This window comes from Ailuropoda melanoleuca, chromosome 3 (genome assembly GCF_002007445.2).
Source record: "Ailuropoda melanoleuca isolate Jingjing chromosome 3, ASM200744v2, whole genome shotgun sequence".
In the NCBI taxonomy this organism is placed as follows: Eukaryota; Metazoa; Chordata; class Mammalia; order Carnivora; family Ursidae; genus Ailuropoda; species Ailuropoda melanoleuca.
In genome coordinates this window covers 34,477,922-34,499,121 of record NC_048220.1, presented here as the reverse complement: position 1 = coordinate 34,499,121, position 21,200 = coordinate 34,477,922, and the positions used below count along the sequence as shown (strand labels likewise).

Sequence of the window (21,200 nt, the reverse complement as noted above, 5' to 3'; positions counted from 1 at the left end):
GAGAGAAGAGACAAATGAAATAGAGAATAGAAAAACAACAGACATAACTGCTGGTTCTTTGAAAAGATGAACAAGATGGACAAATGTTTAACCATACATTAAAAAAGAGAAAAGATGCAAAACATTAAAATCATAAAGTGGGGACATGACTTTCAACCTTATGGTGAACAACTGTACATCAACAAATAACATCTAGATGAATGGACAAAGCTCTAGAAAAACAAAAATTACTACGCTGACTTCAGAAGAAATATAAAATCCCAACAGACCTATAATGAGAGTAATCTACAAGTAAAAATCTATAATAAGAAACTTTCCAACAAAGACAAGTCCAGGACCAGATGACTTCAGCAGTGAATTCTACCAAATGTTTAAAGAAGAAATAACACCAATCTTTCTCAAACTCGTCTGAAAAAAAAAAAAACAACAAAACAAAAACAGAAGGGGAGGGAACACTTTCTAACTTATTCTATGAGCCCAGCTTTACCCCAATACCAAAACAGCTAAAGACATCAAAAGAGAAGAAAATTACAGGACAATTTTCACTATGAATATAGATGCAAGAATCCTCAATAACGTACTAGCAAACCAAGTCCAACAGCATATTAAAAGATTATACACAATGAGCACATAGGATTTATCCCAAGAGTGTGAGAATGGTTCACCATAAGAAAACCAGCCAACATAACACATTGCATTAATAGAACTAAGCAAAGAAAAATGTGCAAGATTATCTCATTTGACCCAGAAAAAGGCATTTGACAACATTCAAAACCCTTCATGATGAAAACACTAAAAAAACCAGGGATAGAAGAATACTTCTTCAACAAGATAAAGGGCTTTTACAAAAAACTCACAGCTAACACAATACTCACTGGTAAAAGGTATTTCCCCCTAAGGTCAGAAAAAAGGCAAAGATGCCTGCTTTTGACATTGCTATTCAACAGTGTGCTGGAATTTCTAGTCAGACTAATCAGGGAAAGAAAAGAATTAAAGGCATTCAAACGGTAAAGATAGGAGTAAAACTATTCTTATTTGCAGATAACATGGTCTTATAGATAGAAAATCCCACAGAATCCACGAGGAAGCTACACAGCTAATAAACGAGCTCAGCAAAGTTGCAGCATACGGAATCTACATAGAGAAATCGGTTGTGTTTCTATACGCCGGGAATTAACAATCCAAAAAGGAAACGAACAATCCCATTTCCATGGTATCCAAAAGAATAAAATACTTAAGAATAAGTTTAGCCAAAGAGGCGAGAAATTTATACTCTCAAAAGCTGCAGAACATTGCTGAAAGAAATTAAAGTAAACAAATGGGGTTTGGGGTAACAAAAAATTTTGGAACTAAAGAGTGGTTGGTGGCTGTACAGCCTCGTGAATGCACTTCATGCCACTGAATTGTACACTTAAATATGGTCGTAACGGGAAATTCCATGTTATATGTATTCCACCTCCATAAAATGTTAAGAACAAAACAAAAAGATCCAGTGGGGGTGCACTTCCCTGATTAGAGATGCAAGGGCCTGTTTTTATCATGGGCTAAGCCACTTCTTGGTAAATGATTCTGAGGTTGATATGAGGCCTGGAAGAAAGGGGAAGCAGCGCCCCTCGTTTGGGTGGTCTTTGAAAATGCGAGGGTCTGTACTGTGGGTGAGTGGCTCGTCACCTTTCACATCAGGAGGGAGGCTACCTGGGGCTGGGCGTTGGGGAAGAGCTAGGACAAGAGGGGACTCCAGGAAGATGACTGGTGGGGCAACATGACCTTATAACTCTAAAAAGAGCGATGCCTAATTTTCACTGTGCGGTTACAAAATGTCCTTTCCTTCCAGTATACTGAACCTCTTGTTTACTGAGCCTATGCTGTGTGAAGACACCGTTGGGATTCCATCAAGACACTGATGGGGACGACCTGGGCTTCCCCCACAAGGAGCCCTCATTTTAAGTGGGATAGAAAAAGAAACACATAAATATTTGTAAATTATGTTCATGTCACGAAGGAATTAAAAACTGGGGCTGAGAAAGAGCGCAGTAGCGAAGAGACCTTATCTTCAACAAATGGTGTTTAGGGTATAAAGGACGATAGGAAACCTCCTACATCAAGATCTGAGAGTAGGATATTGAAGGAAAAGGGAAGAGCAAAGGTCCTAAAGAAGGATGAAACCTGTAGTTAGAGAGGGTCGGGTACCGGTAGGGTCGTGTGGTTGGAAGGTCTTGAGCGAGGGCAAGAATGATCCAGTTCAAGGACCAGGTAGGGCATGGTAGGCCCGGTGAAAAGTTATTCACAAACCGCTGTGGTCACTAAAACTTTAGAATACTTATAATAAAGATGATCTCTCGGTCTGGGCTACACTGGGGGCCTGTTCTTGGGGGGCCTGTCGGGGCAAGCTCTGCAGGTGCACAGCTGGGGGCAAGCCTGGAGAAACCAGCTGGTTACGATGCCAAGAGCAGATCATTAGGAGGAAGGTGGTGGAAGTGAGAAGCAACAGGCACGATGGGTCTGGCCACACCGAAGCCTCCCTTGGAAGGCTGTAGAAAATACTTGAGGATGGGCAGCTGGCACGAGGCCCATTCTATGAACAACTGCATGTGGACGTGGCTAAATGGACTGTGAAGTATGCAGTGTCCCTGGAGGACTAGAGACACGAAGTACATGGAGAATATTTATTTGTTTGCAGAGCTACCGATTGGAGTGTCTTCCAGGAAATTGTACAATTTGAAACGAGAGCTTGAGGAGGACAATAGCTGAATGAAGTTCATGCCGGAGCCAGGGTCCCCCCTGAAACGTGGCTGTTCTGCCCGGAACCCCAGAGCTGCCCAGGCCTGTCATTTCAGAAGCCCGGGTGTCCCGTGACCCTGTGTGTTTGCTAATAGCTGCGCGGGGTGCTGAGCGGCCCTCCCACCAGAAGTTTTCGAACGGCGGCCGTCAGGGACAGTCCCGTGACCCCGAGTCTGGCGGGCACCGGCTTACCTGAGAGGAATCACACTTCCTCATCTCCTTCTCCTTCTTTGCCAGACGCTTCTTTTTCTTGTGAAGAGGTTTGGACTCCAGAATCATTTCTTCCAGTTCGAAGGTGGGGTCGCAATTCAGCCTGCCTTTCTGTAAGAAAGACAGTTGGCTCAGTCCTTTGCTTCTGGGTCATTCTACACGGACACCAGGCCAAAAACCAGGAAGACCATCTAGTTTTGATGGCGCCATCCAAGAATAAGGAGCTGTGATTCCTACTCTGTTTTAGATAATTTACGGTCGGTGTTGTTTTTCATACACTTTCATTTATATTTTGTTTTCTTAACTCCCCACAAGCCTTCTGTGAGTGAGAAAGGAAATCAAACTCTAGTTATTTTTCTGCAGTTTGAACTTGTGAATTATGTTTCTCGAAGTGTGTTCTGACAATCATGTATGCAGATCAGAATCACCCGAGTTGTTTGCCCAGCTGCCCAGTTCCCCGGCCAGGCCTTCAGAGTCAGTGTTTCTGAACAGAGGCTGAGGAAACTACATTTTTAAGAAGCTTCCCAAATGATTTGGACGGACGGTAAGGTCAGAGAATCACACACAGAGCCTCTCCTGAGGCAGGGTGGCTGGCTAATGGCTGTGGTGTGTGCATCGGAGGAAGAGAGGACCCAACAGCAGGTGTGTCTGGGTCTCCACAGTGTCATGCATCCATCAGCCAAGGTTCACGCGGCCCCTGTGGGACTCTGCAACACGGCGTGGTAAGACCTCCACCTATCTTCTTATTGCTGCACGAGACAGCAACTCCCCAACCCAGAATTCCACCACACTGCCTACTCATGTCTCCCACTGTGCTCCTTCACCCAACCCACCCGCCGGTGCGTCGCCCTCTGTTTGCACAGGAAGGATCACAGCCCCACAAGCCCACGGCATGTGTCTCCCTTGGGCTGCACCACAGAAAACTCTGAACTGTCTCAGCTGCACCCTTTAGGAGTTCATTATTCTGCCAGTCTACCCGATACTGAGTGTGTACAATCAGACTGGCGGAGGGAAGCTAGAGGTCTCCCTTGGGTCCCTTGGCCGAAGCTTCTGCACTCCAGCTTTTACCAGTGGTCTGAAGGAGGCCACAGATGTCCTCAGCCACGTACTGACCCAGGGGGAATTACTTCCCTTTGGCTATTAGTGCTTATGAATGTAGGTCTGTGGCAGCAAACCACCAAAAGAAGAGGGGTGAGTGGTAAAAATAACCCCAACATTTTCAACGCTGTGACTCACAGAACTCCATGGAAACAAATTTCTACATCTTTAAAATCTGAGAAAACACTGTTTCCTCAATGAGCAGATTCCTGGGAATGACTGTTTGGAGGACTAGGGCTTCCTTCCAGTAGCACACCACAAAAAGCAATTAGGAGCTAGAACTCCAGACGCAGATGGACCTGGACGAGAATCCCACTTGGCCACCTGTTAACCACATGACCTTTGGTGGCCCATGTACCCTGTGTGTGCCTCCATTGTCTCATCTGTGAGACAGGAGTTGGGCTGTCTTACAACACTGGTGAGGTTATCTAGTGAGACCGTGTGTGTAATGAATGAGAGTTATTATGGGTGTGTTAGGATTGACTCACGTTAGGAATAAAACCCGGAATGAGTCTCTTCTGCAAAACTGCATCCCAGTTCATGTCATTCATATATGGGAAGTTCTGGACGTCAGACAAGTGAGAAAACCGTTGGTCTGGATTAGGCTCAAGCAGCTGCCAATGGAATACAAACATCAAGGTCATAATGAAGGTCAAAGTCGGGCAAAAAATCATACAAATTCCCTCTAAAAGTTTTCAAGTGTAGGTCTGACGGACACAAGGTAGTGTTCCCCTTCCCTAATCCTATCAAATAATAAAGATAATATAATACATAAATAATGTGATAATGCATGGACAGAACGAGCTGTAAGTAGGTTTTTGCAGTGTGGTGAGTGAAAATAGATTGTCCTATTGGGTCAAACCTACCTTTGATTCCTGACTCCCTTATTTTACTACCTATGGGCAAGTTTGCCCTCTAAACCTTAGTTTACCCTCTATAAAAAGGGGATAATAGCTTATTTTGTATGGTTGTAGCTAGGAATAAATGAGGCCATGTATATAAAGTACCTAAGAGAAGGTCTGCCCTTATTACGTGGGGAATGCTCATGTGTTTTTACAAATGAAATTAATTTCCTACTAAAAGTTTTAGCTATTCATACAATTAATTAAAGTATATTGGGTGTGCCACAGATAAGATGTAACCAGGGTTACTATTACGGTTTGGGGTTTTGCTGACTGTGATGAAAGATCTTCCCCCTGTAACTGCTTCACAGCCAATATCACATTGGTCTTGTGGCTTAAATGGGAAATGTCAGTTCTGCTTGAGAATTCTCCTGGAGATTATAGCCATGGATCATCAGTGCGTAATTTTGGGGTGAGGAGAGCTGTCTTGGAACTGAGGACAATTCGCTTATGGAAAATAACCCCTCTCTTCTTCATCTTTGACGTCCTCAATATCCATGTTCCATAACAGGGTACTTGACCCCAAAGGCAGGAGGCACAGGGGTGAACTGTAGGCCCTCAAATCTCTTATCCTTAACTGGTCACAACCTGTGTGTGATTCTTCCTTTTCAAAGAAAGCCAAGTGCATCCTGCGGGGCTCCTCATTCTTTCCTCCTTATAATAATTCAAGGCATACAACTTAGCTGCTGCTATAGTTGCCATTAATTTTTTCCATGAACATGGGCATCCTGCAAATCTGATAGACACTGGACCTCATTTATTCAAATACCAGGTTTTATCACCTATTAGGCTCTGTGCTAGATGCTGAGGATAGCATGGTGAAGAGGCCCCTCATAGGGCTTAGGAGACAGTAATCATTAACCCAAGAATCACACATATGTAATACATAAGTTCAAATTTAAAAAAAAATGGTATGAAGGAAAGAGAGTGCTATGTGAGCTTACAACAGAAGAAAGCTTCCCTAGGAAGTGATATCTGAGCTGAAATCTAAAGCCGTGCTTCTCAAACTATCTATGTAGAAGAGCCAACTTTTTCTGTTTAATTTCCAACCATGAGATTAGTATGTGGTCTTCTTGTGCATGGCTAATACGCAGGGCCACGCCATGTACACCTTGTGATTTGAGTTAATACCCTGTTCAATGAGATGAGTCCATTGACCATGTACTTAGAGGCAACCGCAGTACTGCATGGCTATAACAGTTTCTAAATGCTTCTCTTAATTTCTATACTTCTCAGGGGCCTGTAGGAAACAATTCATGGACTTGAACCAGTTGGTGAATCCCATTGACTAATGTTGATCTAAAGGAGGTAGTGGGAGGAGCTGGGGATGGGGGCACGGTTCCAGGCAGAGCATGTGCAAAGGCGCTGTGGTAAGAGATTGATAAATGATGGTGAGGAGGGACAAGAAAAGGAGAAGACAAGAAGTCAATGTGTAGTCAAAAGGGGAACAAAAGTCCAAAATAAGGCTTGAGTGGTAGTTGGAACCTTTATATCATACAGATTATTTTGATCTTTATTCTGAGAATAATGAGAAGACAATGAATTTTGCTTTGAACAGATCAGTATGGGGCAGAGGGGAGAACCGAAGGGAGTGTGTAAAAGTGTCCGGGACAAGCCAGTTATAAGGCAAGGCCTGATGGCAGTAGGACTGGGGAGATGGCAGTAGAGAGGAAGAGAAGTGACCCAGTCACGAGATATTTACAAAATCAGGTTACAGAACTTGGCAATGACTTGGATATGGGGATGGTGGGTGACTTCTGGTTTCTGGCTTCTATAACTGGCTAGATGGAGGGGCCAGTCATTGGGAAAGGGAACATTGCACCAAGTCCAGGAAATAGCGATCAGGAACTCCGTTTTGGACACACTGAGTTTGACATGGCTCAACAAGAGGACACGTGTGTTGCCTTAATGAAGCCATGTGTTTGAAAGCTGTTAGGTGCAGGGGCGCCTGGGTGGCTCAGTCGTTAAGCATCTGCCTTTGGCTCAGGGTGTGATCTCGGAGTTCTGGGGTCAAGCCCCACATCAGGCTCTTCCACTGGGAGCCTGCTTCTTCCTCTCCCACTCCCCTTGCTTGTGTTCCCTCTCTCGCTGGCTGTCTCTCTGTCAAATAAATAAATAAAATCTTAAAAAAAAAAAAAGAAAGCTGTTAGGTGCAAAGCCCACTCTAGAAATGTGTATTATCATGGCTGGTTCCAATATTATAAACTTCTCACCTCAAACCAGAAGGCATGCTTCTCTTTACCACTTCCTTTTGTCATGCGGTCCTCCTTCTTACCTTCTTAAGTAGTGACACCATTTCCTGTGACCAGGCAGAGGGGTAAGTCACAATAGCGGTCTCAAACATGTGTGCGATCTCCTTGCTGGAGGTACTGGAGCGAATATGGTATGGTCTCTTGGGGGAGAGAAGAAGGAAGAGTCTTCATTTTTATAGGGTAAAGAAAAGATTATGCTTTGCCCATGTTCCCAAGCTAAATTTTCAACCAGTAAAATCTCAGTATCATTTTCTGATCCCTTCCAGTTGATTGTTGTTTTCATATGCAAATGTGGTCTACTGTTGCCAGATCTTTTATTTAAAAAAAAAAAAAAAAAAGACACCAGAAATCTCTAGCTTCCTGTGAAATCTCAGAATTTTTAAAAACTTGGTAAGTCCATTGGGCCAAATGAAACAATTCTTTTTTTTTTTAATGTTTTTTTATTATATTATGTTAGTCACCATACAGTGCATCCCCGGTTTCCGATGTAAAGTTCGATGATTCATTAGTTGCGTATAACACTCAGTGCACCATGCAATACGTGCCCCTTACTACCCATCACCGGTCTATCCCATTCCCCCACCCCCCTCCCCTCTGAGGCCCTCAGTTTGTTTCTCATAGTCCATACATAGTCTCTCATGCAAATGAAACATTTCTGTACACTAAACACACCTCTGAGATCCCAATTTGGGAGTGTTTTGTAAGGCAGGTTACGTAAGTATTTATGTGAAACATGGGACAAATGTTCAGTGATTGTAAAGAGATCCAGAGTTTTACTCTGCACCTCTTTGTGCTTTTTGAAGCAGTAATAAGTTCAGGATAGAATGTCACCCAGAAAACTAACTCCAGTCCAAAATGCTATGAGTTGCTAGTTCTGTGGAGTGGGGTGGAGAATTTGATGATGAGGCATAGTATTTTTACTTCTGAGAGAACCAAGGTCTTTTATAGTTTTAACTTTGGGGCAAAGAAATCAAACAGAACAGTGGTTTTATTATATTTTTCATAGCTGTCCACTAGAGAGCAGCCTTTACCTACATTAATGTCTCTATTTCTCAGAAAATAGATTTATGGGATTTTATCTTTTGTGTGAATTGTGAGCTACTTAGGGCCAGAGATCATCCCCTATTCATATTTGTGTCCATTGGACCTAGCACCTAGTAGACGCTCATTACATGTTTGTTGAATGAACAATTTCCGTATTAGATTAACCAACAATGGGACACTTAATATGGGTATGTACATTCATCAAGTGCCTGGCCCTTTCGAGATACTTCATAAATGACTGTGGACTGATGGAATAAATTGGGAGAGGTGGAAGAGTTTAATATTCTTCCTGTTGTAAATCAGTATTAAAAGGTAATGTAATTATAGATGGCTAATAGACACATAAAAATATGCTCACTACCACTCAGCATCAGGGAGACACAGATCAAAACCGCAATGAGATATCACCTCACACCTGTCAGAATGACTAAAATTAGCAACACGGAAACGAGGTGTTGGTGATGATGCGGAGAAGGGGGAACCCTCTTACACTGTGGGTGGGAATGCAAACTGGTGCAGCGACTCTGGAAAACGCTATGGACGTTCCCCAAAAAGCTAAAAATAGAACTACCCTTCAATCCTGCAACTGCATTACTGCGTATTTACCCAAAGGATACAAGAATACCAATTCGAAGGGATGCATGGACTCTGATGTTTACAGCAGCCTTGTCAACAATAGCCAAATTATGGAAACTTCCCAAGTGTCCATTGACTGATGAATGGATAAAGAAGAAGTGATATGTGTACACACATACACACACACACACACACACACACACACACACACTGGAATATTACTCAGCCATCAATATCTATACTGGAATATTACTCTGCCATCAAAATGAATGAAATCTTACCATTTGTGAAGATGTGAATGGAGCTAGAGAGTATTACACTAGGTGAAATAAGTCAGAGAAAGACAAATACCATACGATTTCATTCATGTGTGGAATTTAAGAAACAAAACAAATGAACATGGGGTTGAGGGAGGCAAACTGAGAAACAGATTCTTAACTATAGAAAACAAAGTGATGGTTACCAGAGGAGAGGTGGGCAGGGGGACGGGTTAAGTGGGTGATGAGCCCTGGGTGTTGCATGTAAGTGATGAATCACTGAATTCTATACCTGAAATTAATATCACACTGTTAACTAATGGAATTTCAATAAAAGCTTGGGGGAAAAAAGGTAATGTGATTAAGATCTTGAGCTTTGAAGGCAAAAGAGGGTTTGAGCATTAAATTGAGGCCCTCGATTGGAGTTTGTTCCTTCATCTGTCCTTTATCTGTAAAATAAATCACCAAATGAGACTGTTAAAAAAAGTGAATGATGTAACACATGTAAAATTCTCCATTGAGCAGCTAACACATTACACACAGGGCAGGAGAGAGATTTGTATTATTCTTGAACACGGGGTAGAAAGGGTATAAATGTGAACAGTGAACAGCAAGAGGAGTCATCGATAAAGGCGACATGAAGAAAGGCTTAACTCTACGTATATTATGTCAATGTCCAGTTAGTCGGGGACCCGCCAAGTGCTAGGAGTTGACTCCCTAAAAAGGAGACTGGCCAAACTTTATTTTTTTTATGCAAGGTCTAAACAGATATATCTGCCCCATATTTTCTTCCCACAAGACTGAATAAAGGACTCTAGATAATTCGTCTCAGTAACAACATAGTGGAGATAATCCGTGTAACTCAATCTCAGAAAGGAAGTGCTCGGTACCGTATCCCCATGATCAATGCTTACTGACTGTTTCCTAGCCAAAGGCACCGTGGCTCACTGCCTGGGAGTCACTCCGTGTATCCCATCAAGAGACATGGGCACATTGGCTTCCTCTCCACGGTTAGATATGTACGTGCATACATTTTTTCCTCTCTTCTAATTTCCTTCTTCGTTTCATTGCTGCTTCTAAACTTACAGTTTCTCACTAAAAACATAAAATGATTTGATAAATGAATAAATTAACTGATAAATGCCACAGACAACCGGGTTTAAGTGTACTATTTTCCATTTACTTTAGAAGGCCATGTGACTGAACTTAATATTTTATTTTATTTATTTTATTTTTTTAAAGATTTTATTTATTCATTCAAAAGAGAGAGAGACAGCCAGCGAGAGAGGGAACACAAGCAGGGGGAGTGGGAGAGGAAGAAGCAGGCTCCCAGCAGAGGAGCCTGACGTGGGGTTCTATTCCAGAACGCCAGGATCACACCCTGAGCCAAAGGCAGACGCTTAACGACTGAGCCACCCAGGCGCCCCCTTGAACTTAATATTTAAAAAAAAATCCTCACGATCTGTCCACTTATTAAAAAGAGTCAAATTGCCTTTGTCTTATACAATACCTTATCTTTCTAGTTCTAAAATTTAGAATCTATGTTAATATATCAACTACCAGAATTGGGTATTTATTCATTTGCCAAATATTTATTGAGTGCCCATGATGTCCCAGCATCTCTGTTGGGCACTGGGGATATAAGAACAAGAGAGACTCAATTTCTGCACTGGAGGAGTCTCTAATGTACTTTCAGAAACCATAAATATTTATATAAACTCTACACACGCACACACACACCCCTAAATCAACAGAACACATGCTATCAAGAAATTACAGTGTGCAGCAACAGGGTAATTCTTACACAGCATATAAAATAAGGGCAAGAATAGAAAGAACGAATAAGGTGGAAAAGCAAGGCATTAGATGGGGGAAAAGAGGTGTTGTGATTATGGTCTTATTTCCGGAGGATAAGAGCAAAAGAGTTGCAGTTAAGGATTTACAATTAGTGCAAAACTCTTCCTGTACCTACGAGAAGCTGACACTTAAGGGTGACTTAAAGCTAGAAAAGACGGGCCTTGCCTTTATGATGGCAGATAAAGCAGCTTAATGGCTAAGGGCCCGTTCGTGTGAAGTTCTGAAACCGCAGATAGGTCAAGCGTATTTGTCTTCAAGGCAAGTATTTTTCTATAAATGAGAATTTGTAAATGTGGAGGGGATCATTGTTTAGCGCCCGTCCTCTGTGGTTTGGTTGTGTCGATAACTGTAATTAAGTGTGATTAGCTAGATTTTGAACCCTAATGACCTAGAGCCTAGTTGGTGATTCTTTGCTAGAATGTGGCAGAACTGATGTAGTGCCTTGTTCCCCCATTCATTCAGTACACGGTTGTTACGTATCTATTTAAAGTTAAATACTGGGGATAATACTAAACTGTATAAGGTACAGTTTATATGCTTCACCTTAATGAATTTATAATCTAATAATATAGAAGAGATAAGGTAAAAATGGATATATCTTGAAAAACTCACAAGGGCAATACTTTACAAAATGGAATTTAAATTCAATAATCTGTTAGTACCTTTTCTTCACCTCCCCCCACCCCCAAAAAAGAAAGAAAAAAGTGAATCTGACAATGTCAATACATCATATCACAGAGAACTACCACAGAGATAATATGGGAGGGGGAATATTTTTTGGTAAAATTCTTCCTAGGCATTTTCTTAGTTTAAGAAATGTCTCCTTTAAAAGGAAACTACTCTAATTTGCCCCCAAACTCAGAACCCAGGAGCCAAATGACAGAGAGGAATCCAACAAGACAGGGTATGAATTGTGTTATGTTAATAATTCACACTCACCTGGGGGAACCGTGTCGAAGTTAGAATCCTGTACTGTGACTGCCAAATGATTTTCTTTAAACAAACAAATGTATTTCCACTAGATATTTAGTGAGGTGCACTGATCTTCCCTCTCTGGGAGTTTCTAACACTCACATTATTCATTTAATTTTATTTGCAGTTAAAGTGAACTCACATGCTTGGGTCCATATATAGGAGAGTAGTATGTGCTGAAATCCCAGGTATCACATGGCATAGTGCTTTCACCTTGCACACAAACTGCTTGATTTTAGGGGGCAAAAAATCCTTTCTTTCATTCTAAAAATGAAACTTGCTGGAAGAGAAACCAAAGAGAAACGCAGTTCTAACATACCCGGCCTCTTAAGAGCTCATAGGCCGTCACTCCCAAGGACCACCAGTCCACAGCAAAGGAATAGCCCGCTTCTCTTCTGGAGTTGAACATCTCAGGCGCTGAAAAGATAGGAAAGTTAGGTCAGTTTTACTCCCGGGGACGTGCACAAATCTCTGCTCCCAGCACGTTCCTCCCGAGTCATAGTACCAGAGCAAGTAAAACGAATAAACACCGCCACGGATGTCTATCATCCCTTGCTAGATGGCGCACGGCAGGCAAAACCGGCTAATTTTCTTGTCTCAGTGGCCTCATTCATCAACCAACACAGGCATGCACAGGCCTGGATGGGCAAATTCCCTTCTTATTTATATTATGCAACTATTAAAAATTGGATCCCGTAAGGCCTCAAATGTTCAGCTGACCGTGAAATCAGGAAGGCTGGGAAGATGTTATTTGTTGCCTTGATTTGAAAGGTTTGTGCTAAAGGACTGAGATCCGTATTCCTGCTGCAGACAACACTTAGAATTTGGTGCAAGGTGTATTGGATTGGCTTTCCATCTCACCGTCATCTCGAAGACCCAAGGGCAGCGTTTCTAGCCTGCTGTTGGTGGTGAGGGAGAGAGAAGGAGGGAGTGGGCCCTCAGAAATAGAAGCTTTCACATGAGGTGGAGAAACTTACACTTTGTAATGTGGTTATTTGAAAGGACTCCAAGGAAAGGCAAAGCTACAGTCAACTTTGCCCCCAGTGGTGGCCGCCTGGTTATGCGTTCTCTAAGCACATTGATGCCCTGGGAACCTTCTTCATACTCTTCTAAGCACATACCTAGCTCATGAGGGGTAAAGCCGAAGCAAGGACGGTGTGTTCACCAATACACTTCTAGTGTCTCATATTGAACCTGGCCGCTAATGTCACTCAACAGAACTGTGTTGACCGAAGAAACAACGAGGAGTCAAGTCAACAAGAAATGGTGGCAATCATTTGCTCTGGTGACATGCCGTCTGGGGTCAGAACCTGCCTTTACCACTTATCCTGACCTTGAACAAGTCAGCTGCCTGAGCTTGAGAAGCCTCATCAGCCAAGTCAAAATAAGAAGATGATCTTTAGAGAGGTGAGAAATTCAATGAGATGCTGCATGACAAAATCTGAGCTCCGTGCCTGGCATCTAGAAAGTGCTCCAAAAACGAATCACTGTTCTGGAGAGGCAAACATAGGGATGGGAATGTTACTTATCAAAAGCTATACACAGATGACACAAGCCTCTGGTAGTAAGGCGCCGGCTCTGGACAAAGGAAATTGGCATGATGTGAGGCCTGCACACGGGCTTGACCTAGCTGGGGTACTCACGTCCCAGTAAAATCCTGCGGACGGCATCCAGTCCGAGGTAGAATGTTGACATCCCAGTGCCTGGACTGACCCTGCCTGTAAGAGTCTCATTTCCCAGCGAATCCATCTCCCACGCATCACTGCATCCTATCTTTAAGTCACAGCTCCCCATCAGCTCGGGAGATAATGGCCCTGACCCCAGGGTACCCCCCGCATTGGATGGAAATGGGCTTTATTACCACTTTCCCTTACCAGTACCCCCGGTGACACGTGACAGGCATCTCCTACCATCTGGGTATTTTCGATTTGACAGTATTGTGAACAATGCTGTCATGAACACTCCTAAAAGTCCACACATCTATAGGGCGTGTTCCTGGAAGGGGAGCTGCTGGGGATACGATGTGGATCTTCACGTACTCTGGATAATGACCAACCATTTAGCCAAAGTGGTAGTACCGATTAACACGGTGACCAGCGTCATATCAGGGTTTCCTTCGCTCAGCCTCCTTACCCACACTTGGCGTTAACTGACCTCTTGAATTTTGCCACTCTAGCACGTGTATATTGAGCTTTCATTGTGGTTTAAATCGGCATTGTCCTGATTACTAATAAGCTTCACCACATTTTAATGTGTTTATTGGCTATGTGGATTTCCATCATTTGGTTTTCAGGTTTTACAATACCTGGATAGTAGATTTTTTAAAAAGATTTTATTCATTTTTAGAGAGAGAGAGTGAGGAGAAGGGCAGAGGGGGAGGGAGAGGGACAAGGAGACTCCTTGCTGAGCACGGAGCCTGACATGGGGCTCAATCTCACGACCCTGAGATCCTGACCTGAGATGAAACCAAGAGTCAGACGCTTAACTGACTGAGTCACCCAGGTGCCCCTAGATAGTAGATTCTTGGTCAAGAAATAAAGAAAGGGCCTCAAACCTAATCCATAAATGTAATGCAATAGAAATAATTAATAAAATTTACAAAAAATATTCTAAATTTCATCTACCAAAAAAATTTGTGAATAATAAATGTTTTCTGAGAAATAAAGACATAGACTTGTATCTCATGTATTAAATTATATTATAAAGCTGTAATAATTAAAATTTGAAAATGCTTGTATATAAGAATATTTAGTTTATGGTGAACATATCATAAATCAACATGGAAAAGGTCTTATTTGATATGTCATCTCAAAGCAATTATTTAATGATCTAACAAAAAATAAAGTCAGATCCTTACAACATACCTTCAGTCAAGATTATATGTAACTGGAATAAGAGAAAAAATGAAACTATAACAGTAATAAAAATATTAGGTAACCACCTCCCAAAACTGGAGACAAGAAGGTCTTACTAAGAATACCATCAAAGGTAGAAACTCTAGGGGCGCCTGGGTGGCGCAGTTGGTTGAGGGATTGACTTTGGTTTTGGCTCAGGTTAGGATCTCAGGGTTGTGGGACCGAGCCCTTGTCAGGCTCTGCGTTCTGTGTGGAGTCTGCTTGAAACTCTCTCCCCTTCTCCCTCTGCCCCTCCCCTGCTTGCATGTGCACTCTCTCTCTTTCTCTCGCGCTCTCTCTCTCAAATAAGTAAATGAATCTTTAAAAAAAATAATAAAAAGGTAGAAACTATGAAAACGACTAATGGTGTGATGATGTTAGAAAAATAGTTCATTACATTAAAAATGTTATAAGAACAACAGCAAACTAAAAGGTAGGAAATGATATTTATAACACATATGATACACTACCATATTCCGAATATATAAGGCTCTAGAACTTTGCATATAATCAATAAGAAATAGGATAAAAATATTAACACCCTAATAGAAAATGAGCAAAGAACATGCACAGTTTACAAAAGAAGTCAGAGAATTTCAGTATTAGCATCATGAGGGACCATTTTAAGTGATGTTTTCAGGAAGATTAAAGAGACTCAAGGTGCAGCCCGGCTGAGAATGCAGGGAAGTGAATATTCTCAGACACTTCCAGAATGAACGAGCAGAAATCGATGTGAACTTAGAGGAAAATGCACTAACACATAAATATCCAGATCCAAACTCCCATCTTTGAACAGGAGTTTGTCACAAGGATAATCAAGTTGCAGGACCCATTTCTGCAAACAGGAGTTTCATGACAAATCTATTTATGTTTCAAAATCAGAAACAAGCTAACATTCCACAATAAAGAATTGGTTAAATTTGATGCAGTCCTCTAGTTCTGCAGCACACGATCATTAAAAATGATAGTTCTATACACAATTGTGGGCAAAGAAGAAGAATACCATTTGCCAAGACCCAGGCTCTGGAGTCAGAGAGAAACAAGTTGCCATTCTAGCTGAGGCCGGGTTAGAGACCGGAGGCTGAGAGGTTGCACAGCATAGCAGAGTGTTCGAGAGTCGGGGCTCTGACCCTCGACAGCAGTAGCCCTAGCTGTACCCAGGGCAAAGAGCTTCATTTCTCAAGTGGCATGTTTCAAGTGGGAATAACAATAGTATTGGCCTCACAGAAGTTTTCGTTTCCACGATGTCATACGTGCACTTCGAACAGTGCTTGGCACATAGAAGAGCTCAGTCAATGTCGGCCATTGTCGGCCATTCATCATCATCACCACCATCATCACCACCAGTGCTAAGGCTCGAGACGGTTTCAGACGTGGTGCTCCACCCGTCTGTGCTCCACCAGCTACTTGCTGTGTGATTATGAACCTCTTTCACAGGGTTGCCTTGAGAATTTCAATGCACAATAAATGTTAAAAGCTTAGCAAAGCGTTTGGGTCATAATAACTGCTCATTGTATGATGTCTATTGTTATTACATTATAAAGTAAACATTTAGGTTACAGAAAGTCAGTATGATTCAACTTTTAAAAAATATGTGTTCGTATGTGCACAGGAAAAAAAAGTCTGGAAGGAAACCATAAATATCTACAAGGAGAGGGATTAATTTAACTTCCTTTTGCTTATCAGCATTTTACACATTTTCCATGGTGAATTTGCTTTGTTTTTAACTGGGAAGAGAGGAATGTTTTCCTCGGTGAAGCTCTAAGTCATCTGGATTATACTCACACAGAGGAGAAGTGAGGGTGAGGAAAGAGGGGAGGGAGTAGGGAGCTGAAAGGGAGGTGGTTCAGAGCCGGAGACTGCTCAGCCCCGCCTCTCCAGAGCCAAGAAACTGCTCTAACGTGCTCAGCACCTATCTTAGTAGATATCCTATATTCCTATCAACATCAGTATTTCATCCTCATTTTCTTTCTTTCTTCTTAGAATATTTTTTTCTTTCTGGGGCCCCTGGGTGGCTCCCTTGGTTAAGCATCAACTCTTGGTTTTGGCTCAGATCATGATCTCAGGGTCAGGAGATTGAGCCCTGTGTCAGGCTCCGTGCTCGGTGGGGAGTCTGCGTGGGACTCTTTCTCCCCCTCGCTTCCCCTCCGCCCCTCACCCCACTCGCACACATGCAGGTGCACTGCGCAAGTGCTCTCTCTCTCTCTCTGAAATAAATAAAATCTTTACAAATAGAAAATTTCTTCTTTCTATACCTGCCAATTAGTATCCCACAGGAGCGCTTTAAATGGGTATGGGTGCTGGTGAATGTCTGTTACCTAGATATTACTAAATTATTTGGATCATAATTGTTAAAAAGAAAAAGCAGATTTCTACCTATGACACCTCTTAGAAAGACTCTTACCCCAAAATCAAAGGCAAAGGCAACCTTTGGATTCAGAGTGAAGTGATGACAGATACTCATTTATACTGAAACAAGAAACATTTCTGAAAGTTTGGCTTACCTAAATTGATTTGCAACCTTTTACGGACCACAAATAATTTCTAATAAATTTCTCCCTTAGCTCTCTTTCAGGAAGAAGCTTGACTTTCTGAAGTCGGAGCTTGGTTTAAATTTAAGCTTTTTCAATTGCTAGCCATGTGATCTTGGGCAAATGACTTAGCTTCTGATTTTCTCATTGTAAAATGGTGATAATTATAGTCTGCCTCATAAAGTCGCTGAGAAAAAAAAATGAGTAAAATGAACGTTAAACATTTAACACGTTGTCTGGCCCATAGAAAGCTTTCAATAAATATTAATAATTATTAATTATAAGGGTGAAGGTGGAAAAGCAGAGAGAACCTTGAATGCACTCCAATTTCCTAGCTCTGTGTTGTGAAAGGACCCGAAATGCCAAATATGAGGAGAATTAAATTATACGGATATTGTATTTAAAATCACTGGGGAGAGAAAAGAAGGGTAGTCTCCCTTTACTCCTCTCACCATGGAAACCAGGCCTAGAAAACCCAGATGCACATTCTGATTTGGCTCCAAGAAAATAGCCCTTAATATGGAAACCCAGGAAACCTGCAGAATAAATTCATCAGACCAGCGGGCTCAGATATTCCCTTTTATCATCTGAGAACTGTGAGTTTTAGGCAGAAAATAGGCTGAATTATATGTGTCCATTATTTTAGAAGTGACAAAGGAGATTTATTCCCCCGCACTGGTAATAGGAAGCCAGGAAATCTGTAGTTGTTCAAATATCATCTAAAATAGGACTCATTTTTTCCCCAGAGGATTTCTTTCTCTTGGAAAGTGAGGTGGCCAAGGGGTTTTCTTTTTTTTTTTTCTTTTCCTCTCTCTAGTTATATGAGGAAGGAAATGACATATTAGAAGTGGCTTTGCTCTTACCCTTGATTTCAAGGTCAAATATTTTGCTCATAAATCACTCTGACCATATCTAGTCAGGACAATTCATCCCACCTCCCTAATTCCACTGGCTTAACCAGTGACATTATCTGCTTCAAGCGTCTCAACTAATTAGGGTAGAAGCAGAAATAGGCTTTCTTCTTCTGTCATCTGCCTACAACTGTGCAGTGGCTCGCTTCGCATTTGTGTTGGGTAGGGGGCTCCCTTAATGATAGCTCCTGGTCTCTTGCTTAATACATTTTGATCCCTTTTGCCTGGTTGAGGGATAGTGGAGGTAGAGGGATCCTGGGGTGATCTCTCTTTAGTTGCTTCTAATAGCTGATGTCTCTCCTTCTCTGTGGCATCCCTCTCAACCCTGGCTACGTGGCAGAATTACCCGAAGAGCTTTTAAAGCACCCTGTGCTTGGGGGGCACCTCCAGGATTCTGCTATGGTCGAGCTCTATTGGAATTGGTGGTGTTTCCAGTAAGCCGCACCGATAGGGACCGCCCTCCCTCCAGGCTACTGGCAGGGTCCCAGACAAGCTGGACCCCAACCTCTGGCTAATCCAGACACACTCACACACTACTGTATCTCTGTCTCCTAAGGTCATGGTCCCCGGGAGGACTTAACTCCAAACTCATCAAACCCCCATGGACAGATCGGGCTCTGCGAGTACCAGGACCCGTCAGCACGTACGGTGACGAACCACACACTGACCAAGCTTGGAAATCTAGGTCGCTCGCCTCACAGTCACCCATCGACTTTCCAGATAATTCTCTTAAGACCTGACTCACCGTCCTAGGTGGGGAGAGCAGACAAGTCCCTCTTCCTGAATCCCTTTGGGGAAAGGACAGCAGTTCTCCCTTTATGTTTCTGGGGGTGGGTGAGTGGCAAGGCTAGTTCTGCCAGAATGGTGTCCGCACAGAGACGCTCCGGCAAGAGCACTTAGAATTCGTAGTAATTTGTAAGTGTTAACATAATTGAATGTGAGACCTTGTTGACAGTTTTGGCACCTAACCATATCCTTTTCGTAACCCTCTGGGTGTATTTTGAATCTTCAGGCAAAATCCAGTTCTTCATGGGTTAAGAAGGAGAACTCATGGGTTTGTCATGGTGCTAAAACTAAAAGTAAAATGACATCTGGGAGGTGTTGTGTGAACTTTACAGTCCTATGCGTGTAATGAGGGGTTGGTTATGTAAATGATAGGTATAGTAATGTTTACGTCACCTATCACCATCTGATTTATTACTGCATTTTACTTCTATTTGATTCTATTTTTAAAGATTTTATTTATTTATTTATTTATTTATTTATTTATTTATTTATTTATTTATTTATGTATTTATTTAAGACAGAGAGCGAGGGAGCTCATGAGTGGGAGGAGGGGCAGCGAGGGACAAGCAGACTCCACACTGAGCACTGAGCCCGATGCGGGACTTGATCCTATGACCCCCGAGATCATGACCCGAGCCAAAACCAACTGACAAAGCCACCCAAGTGCCCCTGATTCTATTTTTAAGAACTCCTCTCCCTAGAAGGTAAGCTCCATGAGCAGGAGACCTTGGGTATTTTGCTCACATACCGGGTCACCAGCCCCTGAGACCGTGCCACACCCACAGAGGCCGTTAGCAGAACTTACTCAATCAACTAGTAGTCTTTGTTAGGAAGTGGGTAGAAGCTGTCCTGCATAACTCATAAAGCAGTGTTTCCAAGCGTCATCAGTGGCCCTCCTGAACCGAGCTCAGATCAGGTGCTCACTCAGTGGAGCCCCCTGAGACCCACCCCAGACCCGTGAACTCAGAAGTTCCCCGACAAGGTCACAGGGGAACTTGGCATTCTGAGCACAAGAGCCTCCAGATGCCTGGACCTGGAGGAGATGTCTACCGGAATGGAAAAGCCCAGCCTTGCTCTTACACCGCCGCTCGCGAGGCCCGTACCCATGTAAGGCTTGGTGCCCGCCACCGTGGTGAGCCGCATCTCCCCGGGCAGCATCGCGGCGATGTTGAAGTCCGTGATGTGCACGTGCCCTGGAGAGACAAAAGCACCACACAGAACGTTAAGTCCCGTTCCACTCCGTGGCGCAGCCGTGCTTCTTACGGAGAGCCTCTGGAAGCTTCCTTTGTCAATGCCTGCGTGCCGGTAGCAAGTGCGGTCCAGGCAGCAGCAGCACAATTATTCTGCCCTCAAGACCAGCGTCATCGTCAACCAGCTGAGTCTGCTGGTAAACCTGCAGTTCAATCTCAGGAAGTTTTTTTTTTTTTTTAAAGATTTTATTTATTTATTTGACAGAGATAGAGACAGCCAGCGAGAGAGGGAACACAAGCAAGGGGGAGTGGGAGAGGAAGAAGCAGGCTCACAGCGGAGGAGCCTGATGTGGGGCTCGATCCCAGAACGCCGGGATCACGCCCTGAGCCGAAGGCAGACGCTTAACCGCTGTGCCACCCAGGTGCCCCAATCTCAGGAAGTTTTAAGCTGCCTGGTTAAGAGCTCACACTCTGGTAATTATGCTTATGATTTTTTGTTGGCAACGTTTTAACTTGGTCACACCTGTAAGCACCAAGAGGGAAGCAGCCAGGGGTATTCTATGTATGGAATTTCCAAGCATTTTTCCAAGTGTCTCTTAGGGGATTTTGTGTGTGTGTGTGTGAAGTAAATTCTCCTGATTGTTTTTATTTAAAAAGCACATGGCAATCTTTTGACAGTCAGTAATAGCAAGGAAACAAGCAGGGGTTCCGAATCTAAGTTAGGAAATAGGCTCCACTTAGGGGATTTTTTTTCCGAGATAAATATTGCTACTCTAAAGCTGACAAAAATGTGGATACATGTATTTATTTCTTTGCCAAGCAAGAGTACCTTTTTCCTCCTCGTTTCTCTGTAATATCATGAGTATTTTTTGTCTGACAGTTTAGGTTGTCCTCTACCCACCCCCAACAAAATAATGTATTAGGGAAAGGCAGGGGCAA

At 42.8% G+C, this 21,200-nt stretch overlaps 1 protein-coding gene across 1 annotated transcript in view; it reads right to left on the bottom strand.

Moving 5' to 3' along the window:
* Nucleotides 1-21,200, bottom strand: part of STK32A (serine/threonine kinase 32A) — a 129,082-nt gene that overhangs the window by 12,858 nt on the left and 95,024 nt on the right. Inside the window, exons 7-11 of the mRNA XM_011232903.3 lie at nt 20,175-20,264; nt 12,269-12,366; nt 7,267-7,383; nt 4,578-4,703; nt 2,974-3,102 (exon numbers count right to left, since the gene is read on the bottom strand). Coding sequence (XP_011231205.2) covers nt 2,974-3,102; nt 4,578-4,703; nt 7,267-7,383; nt 12,269-12,366; nt 20,175-20,264 — 560 coding nt within the window. The remainder of the gene's footprint in view (nt 1-2,973; nt 3,103-4,577; nt 4,704-7,266; nt 7,384-12,268; nt 12,367-20,174; nt 20,265-21,200) is intronic.